General features: G+C 36.8%; 1 protein-coding gene across 2 annotated transcripts; it reads left to right on the forward strand.

Moving 5' to 3' along the window:
* The first annotated feature begins 1,573 nt into the window (after positions 1-1,573).
* LOC100809144 (protease Do-like 7) lies at positions 1,574-25,099 on the forward strand. 2 transcript variants are annotated; one of them, XM_014764215.3, is made up of 25 exons: positions 1,574-2,119; positions 2,227-2,297; positions 3,299-3,433; positions 8,328-8,386; positions 8,471-8,507; positions 8,947-9,072; positions 9,212-9,301; positions 10,159-10,224; positions 10,321-10,377; positions 10,465-10,530; positions 10,834-10,941; positions 11,618-11,698; positions 12,217-12,266; positions 12,650-12,815; positions 13,749-14,261; positions 16,758-16,940; positions 17,036-17,141; positions 17,670-17,840; positions 17,928-18,007; positions 18,825-18,908; positions 19,331-19,558; positions 20,402-20,617; positions 20,776-20,933; positions 22,947-23,058; positions 24,542-25,099. In XM_014764215.3, the coding sequence occupies exons 1-25, from the start codon at positions 1,834-1,836 to the stop codon at positions 24,716-24,718; spliced, it is 3,426 nt and encodes a 1,141-aa protein (XP_014619701.1). In that variant the 5' UTR covers positions 1,574-1,833; the 3' UTR covers positions 24,719-25,099. The 2 variants fall into 2 exon arrangements, with proteins under 2 accessions (XP_014619701.1, XP_003538402.1); XM_003538354.5 differs by lacking the exon at positions 18,825-18,908 and having other exon boundaries at positions 1,579-2,119.
* The last annotated feature ends 357 nt before the right edge of the window (positions 25,100-25,456 follow it).

Raw genomic sequence — 25,456 nt, forward strand, 5'->3', positions numbered from 1 at the left:
TTGGGTGGAAATATCTCTCACCTCATCAATATCATCCAAAGTGCCTATTTGCATGGCTGACCTCCTTTTTGCCTCCTCAAGATCACCAAAAGCATCATAATTCCACCTTTTCAGCTCAAACTTTAGCTTCTTCAAATTTTCTTTGTAGACATAATCTGCCTACCCCTTTATCTGAATAGCCCCATATGCTTTTTTCACAAAGTTATAGAAAGAATGATGGGTTAGCCAAACATTAATAAACCTAAAAGGTTTAATGCCTCAGTCCTACTACAAATGTTTCAGTACCAAAGGGCAATGATCAGACACTGAACAATTAAGAACGTATTGAACAGATTGTGGCCAATGCGACAACCATTTCGAGCTACCAAAACCCTATCAATACAACTGACCGTCGTGTTGGCTGGACTAATCCAAGTAAAACTACGACCAATCAACAAAACATCAAATAGTTCCATCTCCTCTATGAACGAGTTGAGTTCACTCATATTAGACTTAGATTGTGCATAAACAATGCCTCTTCCTTGTCTCCCATTTTGCTCCCTCACAACATTATAATCGCTTATAATGCACCAAAGTCAGCCCCAAAGTCATCTCTCAACTTTTTGAGTTTCATCCAGAACAACCTCTTCTCCCTAATTGAGTAGGGAGAATATACATTAATGATTATCACTTGTGACATATCCACCTTTAAGATACCCCTTGTGTCTAAGAAACCGTTACTTGAGATCACATCATGAAAGTGGAAGGAATTTGAGCCCCAAAGGCATAACAACCCTCCAAACAAATTAATTGCAGGAACATTTTTCCATTCAACATTTTAATCGCCCCAAATAATTGAGCAAATCTTATCATCCATAGAGCTTAGTTTTGTTTTGTTTCTTAAACACACACAAAGTTAGGTTGTACGAATTTTATTAAATTCTTTAATTCTCTCCACTTCCTATGCCCCGAGGACCCCTAATATTCTTACTATGTATCTTCGTAGCAAACCATATCTTCCCCCCTAAGAACCACCTCCTACTACTGCAATTCTTGCTTGTTTCTCTATTCCATCTTAGCACATCTCGAGACAATTTCCTTTCACTTCTTCTTCAAATTTAATGCCCAACTCCTCCCCCATTTGCACCAACCTCAAAGCTTCTAGGTCCTCATTGTGCACTCATAAATCACTCCCAATTAGGGTTAAACCTTTCTCAGAATGAAATCTGTTACATTTCTGAATCAAAATATAATTATTACTTGAGCCATTAAATTTTATAAACATTTTTGAATCATAATTAAATATGACGTTATTAATGAAAATTAATTAACTTAATTATATTCATTGATCTTAAGTTTGAGCATTGTGTGTGTAAGTCATAGTATATCTCTTGTATTTAAGTTTAATGAATAAATTATTTTAGAAAAAAAGAGAGAAATGAAAAATCGAATTAAAAAAGTTACGGAAAAAAGAGTAATGGAAGAAGAAAATGATTTAATTTGCGACGATGATTGGATAATTATTGAAAGCCTAGTTAGTTGGGGTTGGATTTTTGATTGGCCATGTTCTGAGCGAGCGGGCCTTTCTTCCCGAAACACGTTACTTACACGTAGGCACTGAATTCCGTGGCAACGCGCAAACCTCACCTCACTGAGTAGTAGTCATTGGGGCGGACTATTAGAAAACACTTTAGTAATTGTTTTTGTGTGTGTGCAGCGTCAGTTACCCAACCCTAACTAAACACACACACACTACACTGAGCTCAGAGTGAAGAAAGAAAGAGAAGAGAAGTAGTAACAGTTTCAATCAGTTGAAAGAAGAAGAAGATCGAGCATTCTTTACTGATCGGAGAAATGGGAGATCCAGCGGAAAGGTTGGGATCGGAAGGATTGGATTCCGGCGCCGCCGTCAAGACCGACGACCTGTGCATGGAAATCGATCCGCCGTTTCAGGAAAACGTTGCCACCGCCGAGGACTGGCGCAAAGCTCTTAACAGAGTCGTCCCCGCCGTCGTCGTCCTCCGCACCACCGCCACCCGCTCCTTCGACACTGAGTCCGCCGCCGCCAGCTACGCCACCGGTTTTGTCGTCGACAAGCGCCGCGGCATCATCCTCACCAATCGCCACGTCGTCAAGCCAGGTAATTAATTAACCTCGCCTCGCTCGCTCTAGCTGTTTGTTTCTGTTTTTTTTTTTTTTTTTATGAATTCGGTTCGCGTTGACGATCTCTCTGTTTCGAATGTGTAGGTCCGGTGGTTGCAGAAGCGATGTTTCTGAACCGCGAAGAGGTTCCGGTGCATCCGATTTACAGAGATCCGGTGAGTGAACTTTTGATGTCTTCGCTTTGGTTTCTCAATGTGATGCTGTGAACCGTTGAATAATTGGCGATCTAGTTCAATCCTTTCTTTCATTCGGTTGTTTTTTTTTAGTCATTTATGCATGCATTCTGCTTCCTAGAAACTTCTTTGCTCGAATACTCGCTTCTTTATGAAGGCAGGGAAATCGTGTGTAGGTGTAGCTGCTACGAACATGCAAAATCACGACGCTATTGTTTTTCAATAACAAGTATTTAAAATATAAAAACATGTTTATATTGTTATTACCTGCTTTAGGAGGATCAAGATATTATTGTTATTGAAACGAAGTGTGTGCTTGCAAAATTGATTTTGAAGTGGTTTAGTTTATGCTTTTGAATGTTTTTATTCTAAAAGCAAGTTATTAGTAAAACTCCTCGTTTCAACAGTTATTTAAAGTTGCTTCAATCCTTAAAGTGGAACCAAACATGTGAACATTTACTTAAAATCAGATTAGCTAATATTTCAATATGATTCTGGATCATCTAACGTGAACACTAGTTTGGAACTGCATCATGTCAATTAATAATCACATCCATCTTCCATTTGAAGGCAAAAAGCTACCCCTGGTAGCTTCTTATTTCCATGTTTCTAACTAAGTCTTGAGGTTTGGATGTGGAACCAAACACATGGGAAGAATGTTTTATCATCTCAAAACACCTTCACTGTTATTATTTACTTAAGTTCCGTTTGTTTTTAAATTGTGAAATGACAAAATGATTCCCCTTTTTGTTTTGTTTTACTGTACTCCATTTCATTTTTTTGTGCTATAGAGCTTGTATTTTTAAACTGTACTTTGGAGATATTTTTAAAATTTATAAATAATTATTATGGTCCTCAGAGAGTTCTTGTATGTGTCTCTGTGTATTTTTATTCTCATTTTTTTGATTAATAAATTCTTGCTGAGGTTGCACTTTCGCTGGATGCCTGTTGATGCAACCAACTAAATACATACACTTCTTTAGGTACATGATTTTGGGTTCTTTTGTTATGATCCTGGCGCTATACAATTTCTGAACTATGAGGAGATACCTCTTGCTCCTGAAGCTGCCTGTGTAGGACTAGAAATCAGAGTTGTTGGTAATGATAGTGGTGAAAAGGTATTATCTTAAATTCACATCTATGATTTGTGTCTGCATTATGCAATCGGTTTTTGACTTAAGATGCATTGGATAAACATGTTTCATTTGATAGTTCAATTCCACTTATTCCCTGTATTCAGTCTTGCATTTTTTTTAAAGTTAATTCTCGTATGACAAAGCTACATGGTTTCTATGCTTATATCAAACTCATCAAATGGCTAGCAAGTGATGTTCTTCTTGGCAAATTGACCAAATCAATAGACCATTGTTGCACAAAGCAGAATGATGTATGCTGAGTTTTTTTTTTTTTTAATTTGATTTCTAATCTTGATCATGGTTTGTTTTCAACATATGTCCAGTTACATTCCTTTGTTGTCTTCTATAAGGCCTTTGATTTCTAAAATCAAGTTATATATCAAAATTTATTTTCCTAAAATACTGACCAAAATTGGTAGTCTTTCATTTTTTTTTTGAACAGCCAAAAATATTTTATATATTAGATATAAATAGTACCAGAGGTACTACGAAGATATATAGGAGATGCCATTTCCTGAGACAAGAAAACATAAGAAACAAAATAACACCCCACCAATGAAAGCTACAAAACCCAACCATACATCCCACACTAGGTAAAGGCCAAAGACATAGATGAGGACCATTGCTGAAAAGGGACAACAAAGTCCTTTTCCCACCCCCTCAACCAAGACCAGGTGAGAAAGATTGCATTATCGACCAACTTAGAGATGACAAACGGTTGATTTTTAAAAATCATGTCATTTCTAAAGTTCCAAATAGATACTGTTGCTACTATCCACCAAATCTTTCACTTTCTATTAGAATCCCTCGAAGCAGCCAAGGAGAAGTGCTGAGAGAAGTTGTCCCCAGGCCTACAATGCAAAACTCTGTCTTCCTTGACCCAAGAGTTGAACTCCCACCACAGTGGCATAACTTTTTTGCAAGTGAAAATGAGATGAGAGGCAGATTCAACTTGACTTTGGCAGAAGGTGCAGAGATCATTTTCAATAACAACTTGCCTTCTAGTTAAGTTTTCCTTAGTCGGTAACCTATCCCAAAGTAGTCTCCAAGCAAAGGATGGGCTCTAGGAGGTACTTTGACTTCCCACAGCTGGCTGAAGCCACGATTTAGGTAGCCTATTGGCTGATCACCTTTAATACAAAGGTAGGCAGTGCTAGTAGTAAAAATTCCTTTTGGATCAGCTCCACACACCCAATAATCCTTCAAAGCTGCATTAGGGCTTAGAGCTGTGACCCGATCGATAAAGTCTGAAGCACTCCCCAGCTCATTGTCAAAAAGATTTCTTCTCCATGAGAATTCCCACTCCCAACCTTCTTCTCCAAAGGACCCCATGCTTCCCACTAACTGAAATTTTTGAGAGGATATTTGATACAATTCGGGGTATTTATCTCTAAGAGTTATTCCATCACCCACCCAAGAGTCTTCCCAAAATAATATTTGATCACCACCGCCCAATTTCCAGAGAAACTGCTTTAAGACCTCTTCCATGCTGCTGTGATGAATTATAGACTTCAAATCAAACCACCAAAAGAAATGGGTCTGCTTATGAGGGCCCTCTTCCAATCCTCTCCATCCCTTGTACTTTGAAATGAGAATTCTACTCCATAATTGGTCTGGTTGTTGGAACATCAGCCACTTCCACTTGATAAGAAGGGCTCTATTAAAAGCCTTGATGTCTTTGATTCCCAAGCCTCCTTTATCTCTAGGAGCACAGACTTGATCCCAAGCCACCCAAGCTATCTTTTTACCTTTTGCACCTCCACCCCATAGAAAGTGTCTTTGGATAAAAGTTAGCCTATTTATCACTGCTATAGGGGCCCTGAAGAAAGACATGTAAAACAAAGGCAACGCTGTCAAGACAGAACTTATTAAGGTAGTTCTGCCTGCCATTGAGACATTCCTCTGGTTCCATTTATTCAACTTAGCCTCGAATTTTCTAATTATGGGCTCCCACACCACCTTCCTTCTCGGATTAACACCTATGGGCATCCCTAGATAAGTGAATGGAAACTGCAGGGGGCCACAGTTCAGGTGATCAGCTGCAGATCTGCACCACTGCTGAGTCTGGCCGATAGCACCAAATTGGCTCTTAGCAAAGTTAATTCTAAGACCAGATACCATCTCAAAACTTCTGAGAATGGCCTTAATAACTGTGACATTGTCCATAGATGGTTCCCCGAAGAATATAGTATCATCAGCAAATTGAAGTATATTGACTGGGATCTTTTTCTTTCCCACCATAAAACTGTGGTAGCAGTTTTTGGAGACAGCTTCCCTCATCATGCCTGTCAAGCCTTCAGCAACTAGGTCAAACAAAAAAGGAGCCAATGGATCCCCTTGCCTCAAACCTCTTTGAGGTTTAAATTCAGAAGTAGGACTACCATTCACTAGTATGGATATTGATGCTGATGAGAGACACCCCTTAATCCAGCCAATCCACTTTTCATGAAACCCCATTCTTCTCATCATATAAAAGAGGAAATGCCAAGACACAGAGTCGTATGCTTTTTCAAAGTCAACTTTGAACACCAAGCAAGGTCTCTTAGATCTCCTAGTCTCCTCCACAACCTCATTAGCAATTAAAACTCCATGAAGCAACTGCCTGCCCTTAACAAAGGCTGATTGCCTTTCATCTATGAGATGGTTCATAACCTTGCTAAGCCTATTAGATAGTTTTTTTTTTTTTTGGAAGGCGAGCCTATTAGATAGTACTTTTGCAATAATTTTGTAGACACAACCTATTAGAGATATTGGTCTGAAATCACTAATAAGTTGAGGATCCTTGATCTTGGGGATGAGAGCAATGAATGATGAGTTGAGACCCTTGGGGAAGACTGCATTCACATAAAATTCTGAGAAGAACCTAAGGAACTCAGGTTTCAGTTCCCTCCAGAAGTGCTTAATGAAGCTGAAATTAAGCCCATCAGGCCCTGGGCTTTTATCACTATCACAAGCCCACACTGCACTAGTTATCTCCTCCTCTTTAAATGGTTCCACCAACACCTCACTCTGGATTGAAGACAAGACATTGAAAGAGACCCCATCTAAGTTGGGTTTGTGCAGGCAGGGTTCAACAAACCTGCCTTTAAAATGCTGAAGAACTGCATCCATAATGGCAGCAGGATTATCTACCCAACTACCATTGATTTGCATCCCCCTCAAAGCATTCCTCCTTCTATTGGAATTGATGATTTTGTGGAAGTAGGAAGTGTTACTATCTCCCTCTTTAATCCACTTACACCTGGATTTCTGTCGCAATATTGATTCATGAAGAAAAGATTGCTCCCATAGGTCAGATTGGGCTTTCTTGAGCTCTTGAACTTGCTGATCAGTAGGTTGAGCTGTGAGGGAATTCTCCAAGTCATTCAACTTATGCTGGATTAGCTTCACCTTATTGTCCAAGTCTCCACAATTTTCTTTGCTCCAGATTTTTAACCTTTGTTTAATTTTCTGAAGTTTGCATTTCAAGGCATATCCCCCCCATCCCATAGGCTGGTTAGCAGACCAGCAGTCCCTCACCACCTTATTGAAGTCCTTATTGTGCAACCAAGCATTAAAGACCCTAAAAGGCTTAGGGCCCCAATCAATATTTTTAGACTTCAACATGATAGGGCAATGATATGAGTAGTTCCTTTCAAGGTTGTGTTGGGAACTATCAGGCCACTTAGAGACCCAATCATCAGAGACCAGCACTCTGTCTAACTTGCTTTTACAAGAACCGTTAGCCTAACCCAAGTAAAGGGCTTGCCCAAGCAAGAAATATCCTCTACCTCCATTTCAGCTAGCCATTCATTAAATTCTGCGATAAGGTTAGTGTCTGGAATACAGAGATTGCTTCCCACTCTTTCAGCTGGGTGTCTAATGCAATTGAAGTCCCCTACAAGGCACCAGCACTGAACCTGGGACTGATTCTTCAGTAAGTATAGCCTCTGCCATAGCTGTCTTTTACTTTCTAGCTCACAAGAAGCATAAATATTGGCCACCACTACCCTCTGACTCTCTACCAACCATACCCCCTCCAACATGATAAAACCCCTTTCAGCTCTTTTAATATCAACCTGGAAGTTATTGTTATTCCAGACACAAAGGAGCCCCCCAGCTGTGTTGTCCGCAGGAAATCATTCCCAATCAAAGTCTGAGTGACCCCACAAAGCCTGACAAAGTGCCTTGTAAATGGAATCCCTCTTTGTTTCTTGCAAACAAAGAAGATCTATCTTATGCTTCCCAACCAAATTCCTGATAGAGGCCCACTTAATACCTCCACCCAACCCTCTAATGTTATAGGATAGGATATTCATTGAGGAAGTTTCCTATTCCCCAACTCCTTAGCTTCTTTTCTGTCTCTACACTCCATAGAAGCATAGCTGTGGAGGAAATGTAGGCTATCTGTAGCTGTCTCCATACCTAAGTTTTCTCCAAGGCGCCATAATTGCTGAGCCTCTTGCAGCACCTCATCACTGCACTGTATTACACTTTTTAACCTCCTTTCTGAGTCCACGAAGCTCTGATTTTGAACCTTATCCTGAGTGGCGTGTTGATCTGCTGAAGCCTGGTTGCCATCTTGAAGCTGAGGATGCTTTACCTCAATCTGAGAGGGTCGGGCCCTAAAGTGAGAGATGTTTTTTTGTCGAGAATAGACTTTAGAGAACTTGTCTGGGGTCTCTTTTATGGATTGGGTTGCAGATAGGGGTTCCTTCTTATGACACCCATCAGTTTTCACCGTTGGGCCTAAGACATTACTTCATGGTTAAGTCTGTTCATGATTGCCACTGCTTTTTATTGATGTAAAAGAATCACGTGTTCTAAACTTCTAACATTACCTTGGTTCTTTTTCTCCCAATAACTTTGGTATATTTATTTTGGCTTTTGCTTTCAGGTTTCCATTTTGGCTGGTACTCTTGCTCGATTGGATAGGGATGCTCCTCATTATAAGAAGTATGTTGTAGAATATCTGTAACTTTTTTGTGCTCTTTTTGTGAACGGGTTGAATTTAGATAATTAAGCTATTATATAATGCAGGGATGGGTATAATGACTTCAACACATTTTATATGCAAGTAAGTGAGAACAAATATTATTTAATTCATTTACATTAAAATTTCAAATTATGAGTTTGTTCATGTTATTTTCTTTAATCTTCAAATTTTACATCCTTTAATTTCCTTCCTATTTTGTATTTTAATTTTTTAGGTGTCTTGTAATTTATCCAATGCTATACTAGAATTTTCCTCAGTTTTTTTTATTACTTTATGTGGAAATATGCTAGAATTGAAAGCAGGCTTCATTGCTAAAAATGGTAGGGAAAGAAAATCAACTTCAAGGGGTTAAAAATCAATTTGTACCAGCACTGGGCAACTTCGTAGACCAAATGATTTGTCTGATGTGGTTTTGAAGTCCTTTTTAGAAGTGATTTACAGTTACTGTATATGATATGCATATCCTGCCTTTGCCCATTCCTTTATTGCAACCATATATCTCCTGATTTTTACATTTCAGGCAGCATCTGGGACCAAAGGAGGGTCAAGTGGTTCCCCAGTTATAGATTGGCAAGGCAGGGCAGTGGCCCTCAATGCTGGGAGCAAGTCATCAAGTGCATCAGCATTCTTTCTACCTCTAGAACGAGTGAGCTCTTGATATATACTTTTGCTGAATTTGTCTGACGCTTCCTGTTGTAATCAAGGAGAAATTCAGCTCCTCTAGTGGGGATGGACTAATTTAATTAGGACAAGTGAACAACTAAATACAGTGATTTACATTTCAGGTTGTGAGGGCATTAAGGTTTCTTCAAAAGGAAAGTGAAACTTATGTTGATAAATGGAAGGCAGTTTCTATACCTCGTGGTACGCTTCAGGTCTGTCAATTATTCTTTGCAGATTCTTCCTTTTGTGTTTTTCTCATGATTTAGTATTAATCTATTTCATGGTACTGAAGCTTAAATATTTTGTATGCTGCATTGCAGTCAATAATATTGACTATATTAAATTTCTTTCCAATGGAAATTTCCTGGTAAATTGAAATATTTTGCTGTGGCAAATGGCAATAAGGCCTACTGGTGTCCAGACTTGCCTAGACTTGTCCACTTTATTTTTCTGCTAAGTTTCTCAGTGCACTTATTGCATCTGAGACTGTTAGAACATGAAATGAAATATTTGGTTATCGGCATATATTTATACTTTATAGACATTGAAAGTGATACCAACTAGTTATATATTGTGTAAAATGTCAAATGCTAACTATATGATTTCTTGATTACAGTTTTGCCATTGTTATTGAATCAACCATTTTTATTTTTTTTTTAAATTTTGGTGATGGATTTGCATGAAAATACTGACATATGTTGTATCTTTAAGTAATCTCAAGATAATGTTTATTTCTTACATCTTTAATTTACTTCTTCGCTGCTTGTTATAGAACATGAGACACTTGCTGTAATTAGTGCTTTCAAGATCCCCCCATCTTTTTTCTGTTTGTCTGCTCATTACAGATGTGCTTTGGTTGTAGAGGTTTCACACTTATCATTTTGTAATTTCTAGATATTTTTGTTCCCTGCATCTTTAATCTGCTGATCTTCTAATTTTTTTGTTTCTTATATATTGGATGAGATTAGAGATGGTTGTACAGATTTTTTTTCTTGGTTCAGTAAATAGACATTACCTTTGGGTATGCCACAATCTTATTTTTTTCCTCTTTGTGTAAAATTTGATATAGATGACATTTCTCCATAAAGGGTTTGATGAGACTCGTCGACTTGGCCTTAGAAGTGAGACAGAGCAGGTTATTTATTATATAATTTTTTGAGGTTATCTTTATTCAGTAGCAGTTTTCTTCAAAAATCCCCTGAATTATATACACTGCTCTTAAATTATGCAGATAGTCCGTCATGCTTCTCCAGCTGGTGAAACTGGAATGCTTGTTGTGGACTCTGTGGTGAACAAATTGTTATGTAGAATGTTAATGTTTTTTGAGTTGATATTCCATTTCAATTTCTTTGGCTTTACTCCTTGACTTGTTTAGGTTCCAGGTGGTCCGGGTTATAAACATTTGGAACCGGGTGATGTACTTGTTCGTGTCAATGGAGAAGTAAGTTTGTTTGAAGGGCAAATTTTTGCTCCCCTGCCCTACCCTCCCCATTTTGTTTCTCTGTTAATTTTTGTTTGATATAGATTTAGTTTGTTTATCGTCCTTGGTGAAACACTGGGCTTTATGTTTCATCTAGAACTAGAAGAATGAACTGGTCATAAAAAGGTAATACTTGATTATGGAGGGCTAACACTGGGGTATTTTAGTAAAAACAGGGTCTTTTGCTGTCCATGTACTGTTTGTGGTTGGTATTAGACACTGGAGCTTGTTTTCTAGAACTTGACTCTGTAAAATTCATTGCAGGTCATTACTCAATTCCTGAAACTGGAGACTCTACTTGATGACAGTGTAAATAAGAATATTGAATTACAAATTGAAAGGGGTGGCACATCAAAAAGTTTAACTTTGTTGGTGAGATTCTTATTCTTGGATATTTACTTTATCAGTAGTTTTGTACTTGTTGACATACCCAAATGCTTATCATTTCTATGGGAAGGGCATCATGGTGATCTACTTGCAACCTCCACTCTTTCTGAAGAGAGGGGCTGAAGGAAACCTAACTGTATAAAATGGTAAATAAATCAAGAGCATCATCAAACTTTTACTTTTTATATCCTTCTAATTTCATCAAAACTTAGCTTTTGAAGATCTGAAAATACAGTCAATGATAGACTAGAATTATACTGGTTTAACAATTTTGTTTGAAAGCAATACAGTGGCTAGATAGTAATTTTCTGAAGTTTTGTGATTCTTTAATTCTTTGTAATCAAATGCATGATAGTTATAATTTTGGGTTTGACCTGACTTGTGGCCTGATCGCCCATCAAAAGAGGTTTATGAAGTATGGACTCAAGACGAACCAAACTTAGCACTCTGCATCGTGCCACCCATGAAATAGGGAAAATATTTACCCATGAAGTAATATTGAACAGAAAGAATCTGATGAAAGCATAAAAGTAGGTTCTTAGTTACTAACATGAACCTGGCTCAAGATTTATACTGGCTGCTTGAATAATGATTATTGAAAATCCAATTATTGCTTACCATTGTGCTAACTTCTTTTCTTTTTAAAATTTTTTTGTATCAGGTGCAAGATTTGCACTCAATAACGCCTGATTATTTCTTAGAAGTTAGTGGGGCAGTAATACATCCTCTTTCTTATCAGCAGGTTAGTTGGACTGAACTCAGAAATTGGAATGCTTACTTATTTTATTTTGTGCTCTCTACAGAAAACTTAGTTGAATATGATTTGGCTTGCTGTTTGAGAGGCCGAAGGAGGTGCCTGTTCAAATGAAGAAATATGTCTTGAATGTTCACCATGTTTCTTTTATATTTAAGATATTATTAGAGAAGTGTTTGGCCTTTTTCCTTTATTCTATTGGTCCATCTATTTCTGTGTGCTGGCCTTTTTCCTTCATTCTATTGGTCCATCTGTCTCTATTTAAGATGTTTTTGGTCTTATACTAAATTACTATTTCCTCTAAATGGTTGATTTACCTTCTTATTGTATATTCAAGGGTACCAGTTTGTTTCCAGTTGTGGTTACTGTAACATAGTTATTCGAGAATATACTGTGTCATAAAACTCCCAATATGTTACTCACCCCTCCCCAAGGTTGCTTCCATTACTCTTCCAATTTAAGCTAACTGCCTCATTTTGGTTATGTTTATCATCTTTTTAATGCAGGCTAGAAACTTCCGTTTCCATTGTGGGCTTGTTTATGTGGCCGAACCAGGGTATGTGTACTTTGATAAGCATTGAATTTACCAAACTTGATACATATTTACAGCCTAATGGCCAGAGAAAATATTAATGAATTGTAGTTTATATTGATGATAGGTTATGCTTATCCAAATTATGTATAGAGCTATGTGAGTGAGATTATTAATTTATTATAACTTTATGATGATCTTGTAAGTTTATCTCTTGTATTTTAGAATTCCTTGAAATTGTTCATCACTTGACAAATTAGCAAATAACCCTGAGTCTAGCATGAAGTTTGTCTTCATACGCAAGAGTTGTTCCTTGAGGGATGAGGGAGAGGATCCCTCTGATATTTATTTAACATTTTGGCATATATCATGTACTTTATTAAACATGTGATACTTACCTTTTGCAGATATATGCTCTTCAGAGCAGGAGTTCCTCGCCATGCAATAATTAAGAAATTTGCTGGTGAAGAAATATCATGTCTTGACGAACTGATATCAGTTCTTTCTAAGCTATCCAGGGGTGCTCGAGTACCATTGGAATATATAAGCTACATGGATCGTCATCGAAGGAAGGTAATGGTTACTGTGCAAATAACATATAGTTTTAAATTAATGTATATTTGCACAATGCAGATACTGTTTATTACTTCTTGTCATAACTTTCAAATGGTATTGTTTGGCCTTTTTAAACCTTGATCTATGTATTTGCAATAAAATTTTCCTAGTGGTTCATGAATAGAAAACAACCCCTCATTGATTATATTGTGTATAGGATATTTCAAAGAAAACAATGAGCTTTTCTATTTATTAGTATCTTTCTTTTTCTTTGGTCTATAAGATTTAGGGTATGCAATGGTATACTTGTTACTATTTATACATATGATTGGTATACATATTTAGATTATTTTACTTAGATTTTGTAGAAGTCAGCTTTTATGGTTGTATATGACTATATGTTATTGGTTTATAATAAGCATCTAACTATACAGGGATGGTTTACATTTTGTAAGTTTTTTGACACAAAGGTGGATTTTATGAAAAGTTTATTCTATTGAAAATTGGCTTAATGATGTAAACTTTATTCTAACTCTACACTGGAGTCTACTGGTATATTAGTCTAGCAGATTGTCAGCACTACAACAATGTTCAATATATGTTTTTGTGGATAATTGAACTTGACATTTGTTGCTGATATTAGAAGCGGATTGACTTTCTGATCCGACATGAATCACATGATAATGTTTTCATGTTAGAAGCGGTGGTATATTTATATGTTTGTATCTATGTTCAATATTATATGTTGTTGTGGATAATTGAACTTGACATTTGTGGCTGATATTAGAAATGGATTGACTTTCCGATCTGATAAGATAGTATTTTCATGTTAGAAGCAGTGGTTTATTTATATGTTTGTATCTATGTTCCTTTTGCATTTGTGCTCGGAGGTCATTTAAAAGGTATAACAAATTTCTGATTGTTTCACTAACATGGCTGATGGGGCTGCAGTCTGTGTTAGTGACGGTTGATCGGCATGAATGGTATGCACCACCTCAGATATACACTCGTGATGACAGTACTGGTCTTTGGAATGCTAAGCCTGCTTTTAAGCTTGATTCCCCCTTCCTATCATTGGGTGCTAAAGATGTTGAAAATCTATCTAGACAGTCAGTTTCACTAACTGGTGAGCATGCTTGTGGGGGACATGTGTGTGGAGATAACAGTCAGGAGTTGGTTGATGGTGTCACTAGCATGGAAACCAATTGTGAAGATCCCTCAGAGTGTGTATCTCACCACAATGCATCTGATGGTGTGGTGAAAAAACGAAAAGTGGATGAAGATTTATCAGCTGATGGAAATGTTGTTGCTGATTTTTCCTTAAATGACTCAAGGGAAACTAAGCTAGAAAAATCAAGTATTATACAGGATGACATGTTAATGGACTATCAGGGTGCAACTGCAGCTACAGCAAATGCATCAGTTGCTGAACGTGTGATCGAGCCTACACTTGTGATGTTTGAGGTATTATTGTAGAAATTTTATCACAATTTTGCTAAGTGGCTTCACTGGAATGTATAGAGTGCGTGAATGATACTAAAATTATATGATGCCCTCATTATGGTGTATCCTCCATAAGTTTTGGGATGCCCTCATTAAAAAGTACCAAAACTTTTAAAAATTTTGTTGTTTTGGAGGTTTAAGATGAATTTTTCTCTTTTTTTTTATATAAAATTCATACAATATATGTTCCTTTTTTAAATTATTGAAATTTAACAATTTTTTGTGGTCTTAACATGAATTTCCGTTCTTTTTTCTTGTTTTGGCCTGATTGGAAGTTATCTTAACTGATTAGGAAGTGTTTCAAAATGTCTCTATCATGAATTGTTGCAGTTTGGTGTGTGTTTCTGATATTTGGAAACAGGGAACATTTTCATTATTTGAACTTTTCTAGCAAACTCAGAAGCTGTCACCATTGAAGTTCAAAAAGTTTTTTTCTGGAGGGCGGAGGTGACTGAGGCATTTTTTATTATTTATGTAATTATAGAATAAACCTAGCTATGTTAATTTTGTTTTTACAGCTATTTTATAATATACTTAGGTATATGTTTTTAATAGTTGATTTGACATATCCTACAATTTTCTAGAGCTGATGCATATGACATTTACTCCTAGTCTCCTACCTTACTGATCTACATGTGTAACCCACCTGTTTTTCGTCAGCAAGCTGTCCTGCTATTTTGTATTATGATATTCAACTCATCAGTTTTATACATAATCAAGTAATCTTTTAAAACTTTCAAAATCTGTTCTGTATACTATGATGTACATGTAAATTGTTGGCAGCTAAGTTACTCTTGTACAGGCCAGTATGTCAATTTTACAGGAAATGTTAATACTTAATAGGGTACAATAAATTTTAAAGAATCTATAAACACTTCAGCAGAATATATATTTAAATTTTTTTATAAAATTTATATGCAGTTATATATTAAAAAAAAATACATTGTCTAATAAATATTTTCTTATAAAAAGTACAAAAAACTAACAGACTTTGATTAGGGCAAATTACACTCACCCCTTTCAGTTTAACAGAATTACACTTCCTTTTTTTGACAATACAAAATCCTGTCAATTTATATAACAGCATTGGGTACCCTTCCTGTTGACCTCCCTTGATTTCTTATGCAGTGATATGAATCAGGGAAGATCAATGTAATGTTAAAAAAGGGAGGAGTATCGATGATCAAGTGTAATTTCATTAAATTTGAGAGGTGTGAGTATAATTTTCCCTAAATGTTTTAAAGGATCTAAAAAATCTGTTCTTTTTCATGATCCAAAACAAATTTTTACTTTTAGCAATTTGTTTTTTTTTTGTAAGATTCCTAAATTCTTTTTTTGGAGCATTTAAAATGTTTTGAAATCAAAATTTCCCATTTTGATTTTTGATCATTTTCGAGCAAAACATTGAAGAAAAAGTAAAATGTTTTGAAGCATTTTTTTGTATGATGAATTCATGTGAGGTGTGTGGTATGAAAATTTGTACCCAGCATAGATAAGATATAGGTGTTGGCAACCGAATTTTGACCGAGCTCTTTGGTTTATTATTTCTTGCGACAACAAAGGGTAAAATGGAAAACATTGTATTTGTATTTCTTAGATTGTCAGTGATAAATACCACTTCTGCATGTAAGGTGGATGTCATAGATTATAAAGACTACATTGGACTTTCTTGAGAAGGATATTTTCAATATGTGATTCTCTTTTAAATATATCTCTTATTTCTCCTCTAAGTATGGTTTTTGGACAGTTGTAGTAGACAATCGGTGGATGTATGGAGCCTGAGATCAATTTTAGGATTGCACAAGTTCCTTGATGTTTTCCTTTTCTAATCCCTTAACTAAATATTACCTTTTGTTTTGGACAGTCCTAGTAGACAATCAGTGAATTTCCATGTAGTATAAAAACTGATGTCATTATAATTGTGGTTTGCCATAGTTCATTTGTTTCTATTGTCAGTCTAATTGTTAAGGGGAGCCTTGGAACGGTTAGAGTTGCTGCTGTGTGATTTCAAGTTGGGTAATTAGTCTCTTGCAAATGCAAAGGCTGACTAGGTAGACCCATAATGGATCTGACCCTTCCCTTGACCCTGCCATTGTGGGAGTTTTATAGAAACAGGCTGCCCTTATTTTTGTCCATCTAATAATTTAGTCTTAGTTGTGATATGTGGTCCAAATTTTTCCTATCAGCCTTTTGTTTGATTGATGGGAATGCAGCAATATGGCTTCCGGTGTCCCTTGATTTTTTTTTTTTTTAAATCATCTTTTCCCCACCCATAACTGTCATATTTAAGTGTTTAAGTTCATTAATCTGGGACATTTCTATTTTTCTGATGAAAAATTTCTGTATTATATAATCACTTTTATGAGTTATGACAACAATGCTTGATGTTGTAGCACTGAACCGGTGCCGACTTACTGGTTTTCCTATGGTTTTTCTAAAATCGTGTGGTATATGCAGGTTCATGTTCCCCCATCTTGTATGCTTGATGGTGTTCATTCACAGCACTTTTTTGGAACTGGTGTCATAATTTATCATTCCCAAGATATGGGATTAGTTGCAGTTGACAAGAATACAGTTGCAATATCTGCTTCTGATGTAATGCTATCTTTCGCCGCCTTCCCAGTTGAAATTCCAGGAGAGGTAAATCTTTCTAAAAGAATGTGACACCAATAAAATAAATGAATAAACAAGAAGGTTGTCTTTCTTTAGCTTATTGTCCCTCTTCCTTATTTCAGGTGGTATTTCTCCATCCTGTTCACAATTATGCCCTTATATCATATGATCCCTCTGCATTGGGACCTGTTGGGGGTTCAGTTGTTCGTGCTGCAGAGTTACTTCCAGGTGGGTTTCAACATGTAATTGCTAAATTTCTACTATTTTAAGGCGACTTCATCTTTATCAGATCCAGATTTGGGAATGAAGAGCATGTTCCATTCTCATTGACCTGTGACTAAAGACTACTATCCATACTTTGGTTGAATGGGACTGGGAATAATAAAAGAAAAATCTTTTTATGATTTGTTGTTATGAATTCCAATTTCTCATGTCCCCTTTCTGTCAAGGAATACATATCTTACCTGTGAGGATATCATGATATGTGTGGAGGTGATGAACTCTGTATGAACTTATTACTATATATATTTGTAGTTGATATAGTTTTACATTTTCTAGTTGAAGTTAATTGCTTCTGGTAAATGATTAAATTACTCTAACAAGGGATGAGGGAATATTCTAAAGGTAAATAATGTTTTGTTTGAAGATATAAACATTTTAGATGTAGATGATGAGAGAAGGCAGAAGTTTGAGGGCTTTTACAATTATTTATCTATATTGTTGAAAGACTCATGTTTAGTACATTTTCTTGTTCAGAGCCAGCATTACGCCGGGGGGATTCTGTTTATCTTGTGGGGTTGAGTAGAAGTCTGCAAGCAACTTCTAGGAAATCAGTTGTTACCAATCCTTGTGCTGCATTAAATATAGGATCTGCTGATTCCCCTCGCTATAGAGCAACCAATATGGAAGTAATTGAGCTTGATACAGGTGAATTTGGATAGCTGTTTGTTTGTTTGTTAAATCATGTTACTTGTACAGATAAAAAGGTCTTACTATTCATTTGTTAAAATACAGATTTTGGCAGTACATTTTCGGGTGTGCTAACAGACGAACAAGGAAGGGTCCAAGCTATATGGGGAAGCTTCTCAACTCAGGTTTATACTACTTATTCTCTGCTTGCTGGGATGGATCTGGACATTTTTCATTAGGGCCACTATTGGAAAAACTGCTATAAGAAAATTGAATGATAAAACTAATACTTAATGACGTCAATAAAAACCTTTCTCGAGCCTTCTTTGAACAGCTTATGCTTTCAGGAGGGTTCATCCTTTGGCATGGCATAATATGAGTGAGTGGCTTTTAGTTAGACTAGATAATCCGAAGTTCAAACTTTGTACTGCTTTTTTTTTATTTTTATTATTAGATTAATTTAATTTTCAGCACAAGATTTGGGTGAGTCTGTGCAATGTCCACACTCCTAATCTTTTTTTATTTTTTTTATTTTTTTTATTTTGTTGCATTAGGGGGTGTGTTAGAAATTTTACTTAAAACTACTCCCAAGTCTTCTAACAGGTTAAACTTTTAGCAAGATTGCTTCACAGTTGATGCTAATTAACCTTAAGTTCTATTCTTTTAGTGAATAGAAGTTAAGTAGGGGATAAGGTTGCCCCATTTCAAGGTTAGGACATACAACAAGCCTTAACAAGGGCTTACGTTTGTACTTATAAATGACTTACTAATGAAGGACCACTGAGGTAACTAGGAATGTGGCCAATGCTACCTTAATACTAATTTCCAAATAGAAAATTAGAAATTAAAGAAGAATTAGACCTTGTCTATATGATCCAGTCATGAGTAAAATTCCTGATGGGAGACTTGAAACAATGTACATATAGTCATATACTATGGTTTTTGGTTTATTCATTTGTTTAATATAATAAAGCCTGACTTCAAACAGTTGTGTCCTCGTAGAAGAAGTACAAGAGAAGAAAGATGAAAACTAGAAAGAGACGAGAGAAGACAAATTTTACACAAACCTCAAAAGGCTACCTGATGGTGGGTTGGTCCTTGAAGTCTATAATGCCATTATTCCTTTTCAATTAAAATTCTAATATCAATTAAGAAAGGCCTAGAGTGTGAAATTTGTTCCTTGAATTCTATTTCATTATTCCTCTTCATTTATAATTAGGAAAACAAATATAGGAGAAACTTTGCCAAAATTTTGACTGATATTTTGTTGAAATATAGGACTCGTGAATTATTATGCTTCCTTTTTCTTGCTAAACTGTTAAGTCTTTTATTTTGAAGGCTTGCCAGGTTAACTAGCTTGTATGTGGGTCATGGCCTAGGGTGGGCCATGACATATAACTTTTTTTTTTTTTTCATTTCTTGTGAAAGGGAGGGGGAGTATTTTTATGATGAACCCTGACTGAATTGTGACATACTTTTTATGTGGATGCTAAAATTCTCTGTTCCAGCTGAAATTTGGTTGCAGCACCTCAGAAGATCATCAATTTGTGAGGGGTATTCCAATTTATGCAATAAGTCAGGTTCTTGACAAGATTATATCAGGTGCAAATGGGTCACCTCTTCTTATAAATGGTGTCGAAAGGCCTATGCCACTTGTGAGAATTCTAGAGGTTGAACTTTATCCAACATTGCTTTCAAAGGCTCGGAGTTTTGGATTAAGTGATGATTGGATTCAAGTATGGATATCTTGCTTTTAATAGTTTTGAGTTTTTACCTGTAGGATATCTACTTTCCTTATGCATACAATATGTAATACTATTTTTCACTTTAGCTATTAAAATTTTAAAAAAATGCTACATTACAACCTTATATATATATATGATTACCTGTCCATGGCTGAATTTGCTATTTAAGGTTTTATTCTTTCTGCATATGAACCAGATTTAAGGTTCTAGTGTAGTCCTTCCTGCACTAAATAAGATAGAAGCAACAACAAATACTAATGTATATCCATGATCATAGATAGCATTCCATTTTAACTGAATGCAGTACCATCTGATGCCTCCAACATGTAGAAAATTCGTTTTCTTTTGATGATTACTGTAGAAGTTCTTTTTGGTTTTACTATATGAAATTAGATGCTATTTGTGAATTGTGATGAATGTTGTTATGAGTTATGACTTGAGGCTTAAGCACATGAGGAATGGTCAATAAGACTAGTTCATTATCTGGAAAAGCCCCTTTAAGAAACATATCCATGGTGGCTTCACTCTATTTCCCCTTACATTATAATTTAATACCAGAACAGTATAATTTACCCAAATGATTTTTTTTTATGTTCTAGAATTGGCATCATGGGTGTTTATTAGAAAAGTGACATTATGGATTGGTACTGGTGATAAGTTGTCCATTAATACCTCAAGAAATATTTCAAGCAAGAGGAGTAGAGGATAATTTATATTGCCTCTTGTTTATTTGTTGTTTACTTATTGGATTCCCTTACCTTCTTTCACTTCTTGAAACATGAAAGAACTAGTTTTGATGTTACCATTGTCTTGATTTGGTCACAATTATTGTAGGCACTTGTTAAGAAAGATCCAGTAAGACGTCAGGTTTTACGTGTTAAAGGTTGTTTGGCTGGATCAAAGGCTGAGAATCTTTTAGAACAAGGGGATATGGTTTTAGCAATCAACAAAGAACCAGTCACATGCTTCCGTGACATTGAAAATGCTTGCCAAGCTTTAGACAAATCCGACGCCAATGATGGGAAGCTTCACTTGACTATTTTCCGGCAGGTATGTGACAATATCTGCTCTCCCTGATTAAAGTTGTTTTATTTCTTTCTTTTTGATTGAGTTTGTGGAGCCTGCAAAATATGAAACTTTATCTTTCTTTATTTGTGGCATATGGATTATGATTGTGCCTTACTGATTGATTTGTGTGATTGTGTCAGGGACAAGAGGTTGAACTTTTTGTGGGAACAGATGTTAGGGATGGAAATGGCACTGCTCGTGCAATTAATTGGTGTGGTTGTATTGTCCAAGATCCACATCCAGCAGTGCGTGCTCTTGGATTTCTTCCCGAAGAAGGTCATGGTGTATATGTGGCAAGGTATGATTTTAACTTTGCACTTGCAAATTTTCAAGTCTGCATCAGGGTAAAAAAGTGCCTTTTTAATGGAGTGGCATGGTAGGATTATTATCTATGAAGCACAGACATAGAAATGGACATTGGACACGATACGGACACTGTGACACCTGTAATGTCCAAAATATAGGACACCCCGACACACACACAACAACAACAACAACGCCTTATCCCACTAGGTGGGGTCGGCTACATGGATCAACTTCCGCCATAATGTTCTATCAAGTACCATACTTCTATCCAAACCATTAATTTCGAGATCCTTTTTTATAACCTCTCTTATAGTCTTTTTGGGTCTTCCTCTGCCTCGAATTGTTTGTCTTCTCTCCATCTGGTCTACTCTCCTCACTACAGAGTCTACCGGTCTTCTCTCTACATGCCCAAACCACCTAAGTCTATTTTCCACCATCTTCTCTACAATAGGCGCTACTCCAACCCTCTCTCTAATAGCTTCGTTTCTAATTTTATCCTGTCGAGTCTTACCACACATCCACCGCAACATCCTCATCTCCGCTACACCGACTTTATTCTCATGTTGACTCTTGACCGCCCAACATTCTGTTCCGTATAAAATCGCCGGTCGTACCGCAGTCCGATAAAACTTTCCCTTTAGCTTGATCGGTACCTTTGCATCACATAACACCCCCGATGCTTTTCTCCATTTCATCCATCATGCTTGAATGCGATGATTCACATCCCCTTCAATTTCCCCATCATCCTGTATTACAGACCCAAGATATTTAAACCGTGTGACTTGAGGGATAATATGGTCTCCTATTTTCACCTCTGAGTTAGAAACCCTCCTTCTTTTGTTGAACTTACATTCCATATACTCCGATTTGCTTCTGCTTAGGCGAAAGCCATGTGTTTCTAGAGCTCGTCTCCAAGTTTCCAACCTCTCATTCAACTTCTCCCTCGACTCTCCAAGGAGGACTATGTCATCTGCAAAATGATGTCTGTTTCTAGACACCCCGACACACACACACACATAATTCAAATATAACATTTTCCTATTATAATGAGTAAAAAAAAAAATACACTTGGAAACAGACATCATTCACAATTTGGGCTCAATGTTCCCTTAAGTTAAAAGGGATCTAATCCATCCTTCCATCTAAAAAGCAAAGAGACTGTGATGACTTATATGGCATTTTGCTGTCAATCTATCACACGCACAGCACAAGTTCTACAATTATCTTGACACTATATGGCACACAAACAGCAAATATCAAATAGAGATACTGTTGTCTCATTATTAATATGACACACACACGCACATAACAAGTAAATTAATATCGTACACCACCGGGTTCCATATGTGAAATAAAAACAGAGTTAGCCACTCCTTTTTAAAGCAAAGGAAGTATGCTAGTCGAGAATGAGAAATGAAGAAGAGGGTGGGAAGTCTGGGAACTATGGAAGTCATAAACTCACGATTAACAAGAAGAATTGAGAGAAGTCAGTGCAACAGTGGGCAGCCAAAATCAAAAGTGCCTCAGTCCAGCAAAGAAGAGGAAATTAGGAGAAATAGAGAGGCATATGCGATAAGTTTCTGTCTTTCTAGTTTCTAAATTTGAAATTTGTCTTGTAAAAATTTCAAAATAATTTTTTTATACACTGAAGCCGTGTCAAAGTTGTCTTTTAGTGTTGGAGCTGCAAAAAAAATTAATATTTTAATCCGACACCGGAGCAGTGTCAGAGACGTGTTGTACGGGTGTCGGTGTTGGACTCGCACGGACACCGCAATGATGAGCAATGTCCGTGCTTCGTAGATTATTATATGTAAAATCGTATGAAGGCCTATTGTATTTTGTTTGCAAACTGCTGCTGTCATGCCAACTTCATGTGATGGCCTTCGATATTGGTCTAGTGACTAGATGTATGGTCTGAATTGTAATAATAACTTGCTCCTGTTCTTGCATTGCATGCTTGCATGACTACAGCATCTGCTTACAACAAAATTTGTCAAATTCACAGGTGGTGCCATGGGAGTCCTGTACATAGGTATGGTCTATATGCTCTTCAGTGGATAGTCGAAATTAATGGAAAACCAACTCCAAATATAGATTCTTTCGTTAAAGTGACAAAGGTATGGAATTTACTGTTGCATGGATGGAACTCACTTATATGCTGTTATCTTTCTTTTCTTCCTACTTATACCTTTCCCTCTTCTCCTTTTACCATCCAACCAATTTTATAACTTCGAGCTTATTTATATGTAATATGATATGATGCCCGTGGTGATCTTGAATACCCTAAAATGCATGGCATGTGTACATGTGGAATATCTATGGTGTGTTTTAAATTTTATATGATTAATTTACCCACTTAATAAAGGTTGTTTTATTACTCTAGGATGCACCAAAATGGGGACGGGGACATATACGGGGATGGGAAACGGCAAATTTAGAAATCCCAAGATATGGGTACGGTTAGGAAATGGCAAAATTTTTTAATATTTTTTATTATTTATCTAGCTTGGTTTGCAAACTTCGGAGGTCTCTTTATGGACTCAAACAATCCCCACGAGCTTGGTTTGGAAAATTCAGCTCAGTTGTTCAGGCTTCTAGGATGAAACAAAGTGCAGCAGACCATTCAATTTTTTCTTAGTCATTTCCTGTGGTGACTATATCATCTACATAGACCACCAACTAAACACATCTACTCGATGAGGTATGACAATATGGTTGGTGGAAGCAAACATGGAAATTCGAAGAGAGAGAGAGTGTGAAAGCAAACCTGGCTGGTGGTTCGTTGGTGGTTTGATTCGAGATCTTTGGTGTTGGGTTCGGATCCTTGGAAGTACCTTCTACTGGTTCAGTCCGATTCGGCTTGCGATCTCGTCAAGTTCCCACCGCTTCAACCTGCACTCACCAGCTTCGTGCGGTTCTCCTGCTGGTGCTTCCAGACCCTCGTGTACGCCTTGAACACCTTCTGGAACGCGTGGGGCTGCTGCTGATGCTGGCTTGTGCTGCCGCCGTATGCTGGCACATCGCGCAGACGGCCGAACTTTCGATCCGTGCCCTCCACCAGCACGCAGAAGGTTTGCAATCGGCTAGTGGTCTGAGAGTGAAAGAGAGGAAGCCCTAATTTAAATGTTTTTTTCCTTTTTTTTAAAAAAAATTTTGGACTGTGGGGACACGTGTGTAGGCCACCGCCGTCCCCAATACGTTCCCACAAAATGCTGTCATCCCCGTCTTGGTCAGCCATACCCAATAAGTAAGTCAACGACGTCCCTTGGCCGTTTCCTAGCTGTATCCATCCCATTCCCATGCAGTACCGGAAACGGGGAACACCACCTAGCATGCATCCCCGTGCTTCATAGTTATTTATTAACATGAAACATTTAAGGAATTTGTAACTACAAGCTTTTTCCTTTTTATGACTGAGAAATCTGGATTTGTAAAGAATATTGTAATTTTTGTTAGGATGACTCAAGATCTATTACCACAGTTTGATTAGCATGGCATTATGTTTTTTTGGCTGCGCATTTATTCTAGGACTAGCCAAGCTGCTCTTTTTTGGTATTCTCCCAAATTATTCATGTTTTATAATTATTTATTGAATGGCAGGAACTAGAACATGGCGAGTTTGTTCGTGTAAGGACAATTCACCTCAATGGGAAGCCACGAGTCCTAACATTGAAGCAAGATTTGCATTACTGGCCAACGTGGGAATTGAGATTTAATCCTAATAGTGCGATGTGGCATCGCAATATAATCAAGGGATTGAACTGCAGTTCTGTATGAAATATGAATGATCAGACCATGTAATTCTTTCTAATTCCTATGTACGCAGCTACACGGGAGTATAGAAAAATCTCGTGGAAGGCATCTTCCAGGTTCAGAATTATGGTTTACCAGTGCCCTCGTTGCAAATTTGAGGCAAATTTGATGCTTTGCCGTTAAGGGGTCTACTTCAATTGGTTGAACAGATGGAGAGAGATACTATAAAACATTTTGTCCAAACATATTGTATTGCATTGCCATGATTGATAAGTTATGAGGCGTTCGATTCAGGCTGGCAATTATTTATTCGGATCTGTACCGCAACATATAACAGTAGGCTAATTATATTGGATCCTGGAAAGGTTGGATAATAAAAGAAAAATGAAAAATATTTATAGTTTATGTATTGAAGGAAAAAAAAAAACACACCTTTTCTTTGGTTTGTGAATATTTTACCAACCCTCTTCGCTTTAATTTCTCCTCAGCTGCAGCCATGACAAACTCATGCGATAACATATTCACCTGTTAGGATTGTCTTAAAATTCACCTGAGTAGCTTTGTTTCTAATCTATTCTCACTTCTTTCCTAGAAGCATGTTTTGCGATTTTTTTTAAAATACTTAAGGTGTAGTTTACTAACATTTTAACTAAAAAAATAAGCGTACCTTGACAAACTTTGGCAAACTTAAATATATGTCTGTTAATGGGATGCTCGGAATTTGACAAACTTTGCCGTATAATGATTATTGTATGTGAAGCA

This window comes from Glycine max, chromosome 11, assembly GCF_000004515.6.
Source record: "Glycine max cultivar Williams 82 chromosome 11, Glycine_max_v4.0, whole genome shotgun sequence".
NCBI lineage: Eukaryota > Viridiplantae > Streptophyta > Magnoliopsida > Fabales > Fabaceae > Glycine > Glycine max.